The 12,915-nt window shown below is 37.4% G+C and overlaps 1 protein-coding gene across 4 annotated transcripts in view; it reads right to left on the minus strand.

Moving 5' to 3' along the window:
- The window catches only part of YAP1 (Yes1 associated transcriptional regulator), a 138,932-nt gene that overhangs the window by 13,841 nt on the left and 112,176 nt on the right, over positions 1–12,915 (minus strand). The window contains exons 5-6 of one of the 4 annotated variants that reach the window (XM_052652414.1): positions 8,463–8,644; positions 5,654–5,701 (exon numbers count right to left, since the gene is read on the minus strand). In XM_052652414.1, the coding sequence (XP_052508374.1) occupies positions 5,654–5,701; positions 8,463–8,644 (230 nt within the window). Of the gene's footprint in view, positions 1–5,653; positions 5,702–8,450; positions 8,645–12,915 lie in introns of all 4 variants that reach the window. The other 3 variants (XM_052652413.1, XM_052652416.1, XM_052652415.1) reach the window with 3 other exon arrangements.

Raw genomic sequence — 12,915 nt, forward strand, 5'->3', positions numbered from 1 at the left:
CTGCTGCCAGTGAGGAACAATTAGATCATGGGTTTTCATTGTTGAGTAAGCTTTATAATGCTTTGTATTCTTAGCCAAGGACTGCAAATGTGAAAGTGAACACACTGCATAAAATTAACAGTTTTATAGTAAAATATTAAAAATGTTTCAGACTGTATAGAATTTTTGCTAGTGACTCTGTGAGCTTAGTTGCTCAGTTGTGTACGATTCTTTGCGACCCCATGGACTGTATCCCACCAGGTTTCTCTGCCCATGGGATTCTCCAGGCAAGAATACTGGAGTGGGCTGCCATTCCCTTCTCCAGGGGATCTTTCCGATCCAGGATCAAACCAGGGTTCTTAAACGTCTGAGCCACCAGGAAAGCCCAGTGCCTTTACAGAAAAATAATTACTTTAATATGGATAACTATGAAATGAAGTTACATAATCTGAATTTTTTAATCAAAAATATTTCATATAAACTTTCTTCATACCATCCATCTTCAAATAATGCCTGCATATATCTACATATACCTATGTAGAATACACCCATTCTATTCCAATTATTAAAGCATTTTGGATGAATATGAACATTATTTTGTAATTGAGTAAATCTGGCATAGCTGTTTTAAAAAGTAGCCTTGGGACATATTTGGACTGTCTACAAAAACTGATTTCAGTTGAAACATTTCATGTTGAAAGTTATGTCTATCTCTAAAGAAGCTGTTTATCCCGAACAAATGTCTAAAATTAGAATACTGAGCTAAAAATACAAGTTCGTGAAGCTTCTCTTTTCCCAAAGGTAGTCAGAATAAATAGTGTGACAGACTTTCAAAAATGGAGAACTAAGCAAGTTATACGAGATTCAGCCAAAATTTATCATGCTTCTGTATTTCAAAAGTCAAACAGTTCTTTTAGCGTATTTGACTTCTTCTTAACGGAAGCAAGTATTTTTAGCTCATTTTCTTCTGTAATAATACAAAAATGTGGTGACTTTTCCCACTGAGCCTGTAAATCTTAGCTAATCTGGGATGCGTGTGGAGCCAGGGCTATCTGCACTGTAAGTAAAACTCATGGACCCAGTTTGGTCTGGAAGGAACTTTCCAGGATGGTTTATAAAGGAAAATAGGATTAGCCTGGTTCATATAGTGGACTTTTATGGACTCAAAATCTAGACATAAGCCATTAGTCCTTTTAAAATTTCCCTTCTCTTATTCAAATGGCAGTACCATTTCTCATAGGGTAAAAAAGATACTTTAAGATGTTAAGTATTTTGGCTCCATAAAAAACTGATGCTTTGGTTCACATTATTTAGAAAAATAAGGAGAAAGGCAGTAGAAGAAGTCAGTAGTCCGGAAACACTTCGAACACTGCTAGATTATCAAATTCTTAAGAGTACCCTACCAAAATGGAGGAATATGCCTACACAAAATCAAAATTTGGAAACCAGTCAAATATCTATCAATAGGTGAACAGATAAACAACTGTAGCATATCCCTACAATGGAATACGAGTTAGCAATAAGAGGGAATGAACTATAGATATAATATGAATGAATCTCAAAATAATCATGTTAAAGTGAAAAAGTTATGATCCCATTCATTAGAAAATCCTATAAAATTAATGTCAACTTTACTTTCTTAAAGCAATTTTTTTCTTCAGCCAATACTATTTATGTCTCATTTCTGGATAATACATGGCACACAAATGAGTTTCCCCTTCTTGAACCCAATCAATTTATTTAAAGTAGGTTAGTTTACTAAAATAGAAACCCAAATTTAGAAATGGAGAAAAACTCTAAAAACACACATCTTTTAAACAGTTTGTCTTAGTAATAGCAGTTTACATCAACAATTTTAAAAACAGAAGCAAAAAGCCATTTCCTCCAGCAATTCAAGATAGGTTCTTATCATACCCCATTTTCCAACACAGTTTTAAACCACCATAGAATATTTAATTATGTCAAAAATTATTAAAATATTTAACCAATGTTGAAAATGCTTTTTGTTTTTTTTAAATATTTGTGGCATTTACCTAAGTTATCTTCAACTTCAGAACAACCTTTTTGACTAAAAAATGTGTATATATGGATTTGGGGATAGTTATGAGAACTGTATGATAATCTTAAATTCTTAAAAAGTGATAATCAAAATAGATTTGCACTTTTATGTTCCCACAGTATGATCCTGAGATTCAACACTTGACAGATCTCTTTTGTAATTTATGCTACTTAATTGTGGTCTCAAAGTAAAAAAGTTATTATAACATTGTTCAAATTACCATGACCTTAATGAATAAAACAAATGAGATAATCTATTAGAGTATGCAAAGTGTGAGGCTGAATCTCCTCCCTTCTTATACAGTTTTCAATATGCCCATTAAAAATAAAATATTCATGGGAAAATACCAAAATGAATCTATGATTTAGTCAATATTAGGACTTCAAAAAGGAGAGATAATCTTAGCTTTTCTAGTATCTACTAACATAAAAGAGAGTCTGGAGGGAAAGAAAGCCAAAAATTTGCTATTATTAAATTCAGAAAAAAAAAAAATTGCAGTGATTATTTTCACATGGCTCTGTAAAGAGGTTTTATTTTGCTCTATTTGACTAAAACTATGGACATCTGAATTTCTTCACCATTTTGGGCTAAGAGTGTAGTATAATATGTTTAATATTAATACAACAATATTAATTTTTATTTATTTAAATTATTTTTTAATTAATTTTTTAATCCCTCAAAAGCAGTAACTGACCCTGGTGTGTATTTATTACTATATACATGGAATGGCAACTACACAATATTCATTAGTTGCAAAATATTTTTCACAATATAAATAACTTCTCTGAAGCTATAATTTCTATGACAAGTAAAGCAATTACTTGCTCAAAAATAAAGTTAAGATATCTATACATAGCAGTCTTATTTCTATTTTCTGGGTTTTTCAAGAATTCTGATGAGGGCTCTTGGGGATGTGTTTTGACCTAGGCTTGATGAAAGAAATGGAGAATCTTAATTAGTAAAAGGGAAGGGGAAAAGGATTCCTCATGAGTGGGATCATGGCAACAAGACAGAGGCGTGTACTTGGCTGAAGGAAGGTAACTGGCTTAACCAGAATTGAGAGAAAGAAAGATTACTGACCACAGACCATAGAAGAGCCAGGCTGCAGAGTTTAAGACTGATCTCACAGGTACTGAGGGAACCACAGGGAGTAAGAACCTCATTCTTAAGCCTAAGACAGGTAAAAACATTCACACTCAGGTGGAGGAACTATCTTTTCTCCAATTTGAACATCACATGCATGCTCAATCTCACAGAGCAAAGACAATGCTTACAGTTTCAAAGTTTTGTTTTTTCCTGAGACTAGAAACTGCTTTAGAAACATACAAACAGCTAATCAGAATGAAATTAAACAATTTAAAGCTCTACGAGGACAAGTTTTTCCAAAATTCTGCCAACAAACCCTAACGAAGGGAATAATTTCCATTTTTAACTAAACAGATATACTAATGCCTGTAAAGTTGTCTTAATTTTTCAGAATTTTGCATTACCCTCACCCATACTGATACTAGCTTATATAACCAGAGAATCCTACAGTACAGACATGCTTTGTTAATCCTATGCAGAAGTACTTGGTAATCTGTAAACATTTTGAAGTCTGATACCTTCCCACAGTCCACAGCAAATGAGCTATATAATTATAAAATAATGCTACTGATTTCATTGTGCTTGTTAACTCATCTGTACTAATTTCTATTAGAAAAGTAAAAATAAATAAAAACAAAGATATCTGACAACTTTGAACAAAAGTGCCTGGCATCAAGTATTCAATGGATCCATCGCTTTTTGTTCATTATTCCTTTGTCCAGTCTGTTCTTTGATACTGGAAAGTTTCTTCTTGCTTTCTTGATTATCTTGGTAACCTTATTTAAAGGCATCTTCACTTAAGACTGTTCTTTGTGAAAAATTTCCTGACATCTACATTAAGATAATCTAGAAATAAGTAGGATGAGAAAAATAAAAATACTTGCTTGATACAATACCACCAGTTTCTATGTATTTGAGCAATTCCAAATTTAGCCCTACATTGGAATTTCATACATTTTCCCAATTGTGCCAGGTAAATACACTGACCACTGAAACTTATATAACAAGCTAATATATTTTATTCTCCACATATGCAAAGCTAATTTAAAAAATAACTTTTAATAAAACTATCTCTTTCAGGTTTCCAGATCTGGCTTAGATAAATCTAAGGAATCAACACTGTAATCTTAATACCATACAAATTTATTGATAACAGAGTTTTAATTTATCAGCCTTAACTTTATAAAGCTTTACTACTAAAAGAAGTATCTAAAAACTCCCGATAATTTTAATGAGAGCCACTATTTAAATTTATACTGATGTATGAAATAAAGACCTGAAGGTAGTTCATTTATTTATCAGATTTAAAGTTTAAGATCTTAACAGGAAAAAATTAACAGGAGACAATTTCAAAACACTTTAACACAGAGAACTTTTTGCTTGATCCCAAATCTCATTTGAATTAATTTCTGCTCCTCTGTTTCCACTTTATTTCAAGATCTAATGCTACAGTGCTCTTCCCAGTCAAATGTGAAACCAGCAGCCCTCACCGTAAGAATGTCTGCACTGCTTTAGCAAAGATGATGTTCACGGATTATTCTCTTACTTGATTTCTTGATTAAAGAAAGCATTTATGAGAGAGATAAAGAATAGAGATTTTCCTCTCACAAAGTTAACTGGTCTCTGTGAGGATTCTACCTACTATAGTTTCTAGACAGACAAGTTAACAGAATCTAATGTGAGTGGAGTTCTGACAATTCTACTTCCACAGTTCATTCCAACACAATGCACCTGTCAGCCTAGTGCAGAAGAGCTACAGAGAATAAAATGAGGTATTTGATGGTTGCTTCCGCCCCCCTGAAAAAAGTCCAATAATCCCTCAGCTCCGAATTCCTCCATAATTGGTGAACCCTAAACACAGAGATCTCTTTGGTTTTAAGAATGAGATTCTCTTCATGAGTCAGACAAGTGCCTGTGTTATAGAAGGAAAAAGTGGCTACAACCTTTGCATCTAAATAAGATACCTTCACAAGCAGTGTTTCTTTGGGTTCACCAGGGAGAAATGCTGATAAAAGCCAACAAAGAAAGCCAAAAGAGTACTCAGGTAGAGCACTGTCCACTTCTCTCTTCTAGTGATTTTGATATTCTTTCTTTGCAATGTCCACTAGAAAAACTTCTCCCTTCCTAGTAGCATCATTACACCCTAATAAGATTTCCTGAAGTAGCCTACCTAAGTAAATCATCTGTGTCCGCTTTGTTACTGTTCAAATTTTTAATTCCTGTAAGGCGCTGTAAGCACTACTTTAGGCTACACAAATAAAAATCAGGCACACTTCAGGGCTGACAGGAGGCATACACTACGTATCAATGTCGGGGCTGAGGGGAGAGACCTCCACCGAGTCAAAAGGACTACTCTTGTGGGAGGAGCAGATAGTGTCGACTTTCTGGGAAAAGCAATGTTAACTTAAGCAGCTTGGTAGGAAGAGGCCTCAGTTATTCTTCAGTGAGGACAAGCCCCCGGAGCACAAGGTTTTCTCTTTCCTAACAGCATATCTGTTTTCAATGCTAAAACATCAGACAAGAGCCTACCTGACATTTTGGAGAATTGGCTGTGCTGGGATTGATATTCCGCATTGCCTAAGAGTGAAAAATAAGATGGATAAAAATTACTTTAAGCCACATGGTTTGGCTGTGTAGGCTGACTTACAAATTCCATCCAGACATATCACCATAGCACAGAATTCCCAAGCTAGCTCAAGAAGAAGCAGACTGAGGGAGACAGGAGCCAGGGGAGTCCCCACGGAACAAACGGAAGCCTCAGCAGTGTCCACAGCGTGGAGGGCAGGACAGCAAGACTTCCGGTGTCAGGACTCACAATCTGATACTGGTCAGGCAGGTTCTTTACTTCTGAGTATTAGATGAAGCAGGAAAAACATAATCTGATGTTTCAGTGATAAGAGAAACTGTCAATGGAAGAAGTTCACAGGAAGCCAGAAGACTTAAACTGAATTTATACTGATTGCTAAAAACAAACACCTTAAACAATGCCCCATTAGTATAAGATTAGAGCAGGTCGGGCACTTCAACAGAAGAAAAGACAACACAGCAGGCAGTAAAGAGACAAAGAAGTCACCTGTAAAGGAAGCTATTCTGTCCGGGACCGTCACCCAGAGTAAGAGTGGGAATAAGGCTTAGGAAAATTCTTTAGAATAAAGAATTTATAAGCAGCAGCATTCTGCCCACCAGGTGGGAAGGGGATGGGAGACAGCTGATCTACAGCAACAAAATGACGGATTTTAATCTTTCTCATTAATAAGGTCTCTTGGTTTTGATGGTCTTCAATTCACATGTGAAATTTTATTCACTTACACCATCTAGTACTCAGTAACGACAAAATGAAAAGCAAGCAATGACAACAGGCTGCGTAAAACGTACCCTGAAATTACTTTATTTCTTCCAATAGCTATATAATTATATTCTCGATGGTGCTACCTTGTTCCGGTGATAAAGTTTTATTTAAATGAAAAATATCTTTCTTTTATAGTAATATGTTAAAAGTCTGTCAGAGGTATAGTGAACTTGTTAATGGGCTTCCTTTTTCTACTTTCTTAAAGGCAGATGAGGAAATACTTCTTTCAAGACCACTTCATGACACCATATCCTGGCATTATCCCTCTTCTTTTGGGGCCAACCACACCAGATTATAGTGGCAGGTTATTGTCAGCTCAGTTTACAAGTGTGGCGGCCTGGAGTCCTCATGGCTCAGTTTAATTCTTGGGTACCAGTTCTTCAAACCTCAAATCAGAGTTCAATCACTGTATCAAGTTCATCTATTTCCATTAACACTCAAGTGACACTATCAAAATATAACCCTCATGAAGAAAACAGTACCTTGTTCAAATGTCTACATCCTGGCAACAAAAATGTAGCCTATAATGGTATTTTTAATGCCTGTTCTTAGTATGCTCTGATTTAGGGCCGGGCAATAGTAGAGACACTTGTATTTCATGTTTGTAAATAAAGAGAATGTCTGGGGCGGGGGTGAGGGGAAGTATAAGAAATGGTTAGCTATTTACATCCAGAAAACAGAACTAGAGAAATGGGAAAAGGAGATTTTATTTTCACTTACACCTTTTGTACACTTTCAAAATCACATTGTGTTTTTATTACCCAAAATATTTACATAAAAATTTTAAAATATACTAAGATCATACCCAACATCTAAACTTTAGATTTTGTCACTCTGAAATTTGAGATGAGGGACTGTATTCTTATGGCACAGAAAAACCAGTATTTCTGAAAGAAAACCGACAGAAATGGCCCTAAAGGTTTCCAGCTCTCTAATGTTAGAACCTGCCCTTCCCAACGTGAAAAAACAACCACAAGCAGGTAATTTTAGGGCACTTGGGGATCTTCTAAACTTGGGATAGCCTGTGTTACATTTTAAATAAAACACATCTTAGATTCAGCAATAGTGAAACAAAGCTGTCATTTGAGAGGTATCATACTGGTATATTCTCCTAGACAAGTAATTTGTTTAAAGTAAAAGATGTTTCTCCCCAAGTGATGTTCCAGAGTTTCTTCCTTAGTGAAATCTTCAGATATTAAATAGTCTGCAATTCCCTGTACAGACATACCTCGTTTTATTGCACTTCACAGACACTGCATCTTTTTAAAAAAAACACATCAAACGTTTGTGGCAACCCTGCGACTAGCAAGTCTATCAGAGCCATTTTTCTAAAAGCAACTGCTCACTTCACGCCTTGGTGTCATATTTTGGTAATTCTCACAATATTTGGGCCTTTTTCATTATTATTTTATTTATAACAGTGATCTGTGATGTTACTATTGCAAAAAGATGACTCACTGAAAGCTCAGATGATGGCTAGCATTTTTTTCAGCAGTTAAGTATTTAAAAATTAAGTACTTTTTAAAAATGTACACTGTTAAGACATAACGCTATTACACAGTTAAGACTATAGTATGGTATAAACATTAACTTCTATATGCACCAGCAAACCCCAAAATTCATGTGATTCACTTTCCTGTAACACTTGCTTTACTGTGGTGGTCTGGAACTGATGGGCAATATCTCCGAGGTATGCCTGTATATTTGAGGAAAAGCACCCTTGCTTCCTTTGCCTTCTGCTTGACTGCAGTGAACATGGCCCAAACGCCTCTGTGTGACACAGGTTTACAAGTGACAGCCCACGTGCTCAGAGGCCAGCAGAGAAACTAAGACAAGGACAGAGCTGGACAGAATGTTTCTGTGTCACTCTAGTTTTAGAGAAACAACATTCCTCTGTAACCAACAAATGCCAAAATGAAACACACCCAGCTTCACGTAGGAAAACAAAGCCCCAAGAGTGGAAGGCTGGTCTCTAACCTGGGGCCTCACCTGCCGAAGCAGTTCTTGCTGCTTCAGTCGCAGTCTTTCTTTCTCCATCTGCAACTGCTGCAGCCGCATCTGTTGCTGCTGGTTGGAACTGCCACCACCCAGGACTCCTCCCTGTGGGCTCTGGGGGGCCAGCGGGGGTGGCTGTTTCACTGGAGCACTTTGACTGATTCTCTGGTTCATGGCTGCAAGGAAACAGAAGATCTGTTCTAAAAAACTAGCCAAGAAAAAGGATATTTTGTTATTCACAAGCATGATGGGGATATTCAACATAGCCTCTTCTGTAGTAAGACCAGAAATAACCTAAAAACCCACCAATAGTACAAAGGGTACATCAGTTTATTATTATTACAGACATGCTTGTCATTAGTGTAGTATGCAGCCTTAAAACGAAAGAAACAAGCAGCAGCTCTAACAGGCAATGGCGCGGAGTAGTCTAAGGCACACAAAGGTAAAGGCATAGTACAGAACAGGAACAGGCAGAGGAGGGCTGTACTGATATATTACATGCATATCCAGAGAATCTAAATCGAAGGACAGCTAAGAAGCAATCAACACCTGCTGGCTCTGTAGCTGGGGAACTGGGTGACTAAAGAACTGACGTTCAAGAGAGACATTTTTGATAACTTTTCAACTTTGAATAATGTGAATGCACCGCTTATTATAAAATATATATCCAATTAAAAATAAATCCCTCAAAGTAACTAAGAGAAAGCAATCTAAGCAGTAAAGTTCATTATTAATCTTTAAATACAATGTTAACTAACAAATCAAGTAGGTTAGATGCATGCTCCAAATAAAGCCTACATCTAGACGGCACAGATTGGTCTCATTCAACACCACCGAATCCCCCACACAGCCAAGGTAGTCAGTTATTTTTTGAGTTGAGCCTGTAATACACCATTTGACAATTAGATTGGATTCTTATAATAGCGAATTTCTGTCACTGATAAAACACTGATCAAACTATGGATTGTGTTAGCCTCAGTAAGCACATGCAAGTTTTATTACATGAAAATGGCAATAAGAATGATATATTACCTTTTCAGACATCTATTCAACTTTTTAAGGTGACATTTCAGGTCACTGTTTAATACATATGACACTTGAAGAAATGACACTAATCTTTTACAACCTTTTGCAGAGAACAGCAAAGAAGGAAACTTCACGCTTTTGTGACCAGCATATCCCTAATACCTTACGAAGACACTAAAACAAAGAAAAATCATAGATGGCTCTCTCTCGTCAACCTTGCTACCAAAATCTGAAATGATTCACTGGTGGTGCTCATGACTTACTAGACCCTGGCCACGAAGCAAACTCCTTGTGATGATCTTCACATGTCCTCTGTTGGACCACAGGTACAGCTCTTGGAGGCCACCTGAACAAACCTCTTTCAGGGCACTGCCTTGGGACTTTGTCTACTGACATTTCTCACCTGACTGTAATTTTTTATTTACAAATTTATATCTTCTCTTCCCAGGTGGCACCAGTGGCAAAGAACCCTCCTGCCAATGCAGGAGACCTAAGAGACATGGGTTCAGTCCCTGGGTCAGGAAGATGCCCTGGAGGAGGGAACGGCAACCCACTCCAGTATTCTTGTCTGGAGAATCCCATGGACGGAAGCCTGGCGGGCTACAGTCCACAGGGTCGCAAGCAGTTGGACACGACTGAAGCGACTGAGCACACACATCTTCTCTCAAACAAGTGCCTCAGGAGCGGGGACAGAATCCCAACCGCGCATATATTCTTAGTGCCTAGACCAGCAGCCTGGCATAAAATCTGTGCGGGGAAACAACACTGAAATGATTCCAAGTTCGTTCATTATGCACTGAGGCAGAAATGTAACTTTATAAAAGATATGGCAATGCAGAAATCCTACCAATTTCCCCATAGACTACCAACTCTTCTATGTGGCAGTATAACATTGATTTGAAACCAAGGATATTAGAAAAAAGGAAAATTACAGACCAATCTTCTCTGAGAATGCCTTAGTTCAATTCAAGCTGCTGAGCTATTAATAGAAAGTGATAACATTTTTGTTCTTACTTTCCCCTCTATTTTTCCTATATTTCTTCTTCTAACTTTTTCAAAAATTCGGCCATGGCAGATGGCATGTGGGATCTTAGTTCAATGCCCTGACCAGAGATTGAACCCACGCCTCTTGCTTTGGAAGCATGGGGTCGTAACCCACTGGACTGCCAGGGCTCTTTTTCCAACTTCTTCTGTTGAACTCACTTAGTCAAATCTTTTCTTAGAACATTTAAGTCAATAAATTTACCTTTAAGGACTGCTTTTCTGGCATGTCACACATTTGAAATCGTACATATAATTCATGATTGTTCTATTTCAAATATCTGTAATTTCTATTTTGATTTCCATTTAACTCATGAGTTATTTAGGAGTACAGTTTTATACTCTTAAGCATGTATTTAAAATTTTGAAAAATAACTGCCACAGAGAAGCAGAAAAAAAATATATTATGAATCCTCATGTAGCCATCACCCAGCTTCCCAATGATCAACACATAACCAATTTTGTTTGACATCTGTTCTGACTTTTCCCTCAATTACTTTCAAGCAAATAACATAGCCTTTCATCTGTAAATAACCTCAATAGGTATTATATGGGAGTTTTGCTTAGGTTCTTAGATTTTATAACTATTTCCTGCCTAATGCTGAAAAACTTGGTTCTAACCACATTAATATATATTATCCTTTTATACATAAACAATTATTTCAAAATAACATTATGACTGAATATTAGAGTTATGATGAACAAAATGATAATTAAAAGGTTTGAATTGTCTTTTTTTTTTTTTTTGTCCTTAAGATATTTCATTAAGTATATCCAGCCAAATCAGCTTTAGGGTTACCTGAAACAATTCTTCTTCATGTGACTGAGCCACCAACTCAAATACTGGTTCACTGTGACACTGTGCTTTTGAATTCTATACACTTGCTTTACTTACCACCCACCACCGCCCTGCCCCCATTTAAAAACCTAAGCAGACGCAGATATGGCAGGGCGCTGTACAGCACATTGGAGCAGATTCTTAATACTTAACTTCACTCTGCCTTTTTGATAATAATATCCTGGAGACTACGCCAAAGTAGTATTAGAGTTTTTTCTCCCATTTTCTTTTAAAAATAACTGACTAGTATTTCATTCAACTAATTTCTTATTAGGTACCACAGTTTTAATTATAATCTGTATGTTTTAATAGTTGGTGGGGCAAGCCATATGTTTTTTGAAGGGAACTTTTGATTATTGGGATCTAATTGTATTGCTTTGTGGTTAAAATAACCTGGTCTGTACACTGCTTTGTGAAATCTGTGACTGGTACGGGGGCAGTCCTGCTTCTGCCCTAGGCCACGGCTGGTCAGCTGCACCGCGCCTTTCCCCATCGGGCCTGCTTCACGCATCTCTCTATGCTCTGAACACTCTCAGTTCCTGATATCCCAACAAGAGGACTGGCCCCAGCCCTGTCTGTGCTCCCTGTGTCTTGTGTGGTTTTATTTTCTGACTGACAGAGACTTTTTCCTTTTAAATTTATGAATCGAGTTAAGTCTTTTTGGTTATTTCTTTTTAATGTTCTGCCTGACAGAGCAGAGAAGGGATGCCCCAAAAACATGACTCGCTGCTTCTTATTCTTCAAAGCCTTATTAATCTTTCACATGGCAAAAAAGCCACATTTAAGAAATGTCTTTACAAAGAATAAATGGCTGGTACCTTAATAATTATGGTTGACAGTATTCTATAGGGGAATGGATAGAAAAAAGCCACACACTTCATAGCTTAGACTTGCTCCATTGGTGGCTCAGATGGTAAAGAACCCACCTGCAATGCAAGAGACCTGGGTTCAATCCCTGGAGGAGGGCATGGCAACCCACCCCGGTATTCTTGCCTGGAAAATCCCCAAGCAGAGAAACCTGTCGGGCTACAGTCCATGGGGTTGCAAACAGTCAGACACAACTGGGTGACTAAGCACAGCACAGCAACCTCATTAATACAATTGCTATCTACCTGTAACCAACATTATTAGATTCACAACTGACAGGTACCATCAGTTCAGTTCAGTTCAGTTCAGTCGCTCAGTCGTGTCCGACTCTTTGCAACCCCATGGACCGAAGCATGCCAGGCCTCCCTGTCCATCACCATCTCCCGGAGTTCACTCAAACTCACGTCCATCGAGCTGATAATGCCATCCAGCCATCTCATCCTCTATCATCCCTTTTTCCTCTCACCCCTAATCCTTCCCAGCATCAGAGTCTTTTCCAAGGAGTCAACTCTTCACATGAGGTGGCTAAAGTACTGGAGTTTCAGCTTTAGCATCAGTCCTTCCAATGAACACCCAGGACTGATCTCCTTTAGAATGGACTGGTTGGATCTCCTTGTAATCCAAGGGACTCTCAAGAGTCTTCTCCAAAACCACAGTTCAAAAGTATCAATTCTT

The sequence above is a fragment of the Budorcas taxicolor genome, chromosome 15 (assembly GCF_023091745.1).
Source record: "Budorcas taxicolor isolate Tak-1 chromosome 15, Takin1.1, whole genome shotgun sequence".
NCBI classification, from domain to species: domain Eukaryota; kingdom Metazoa; phylum Chordata; class Mammalia; order Artiodactyla; family Bovidae; genus Budorcas; species Budorcas taxicolor.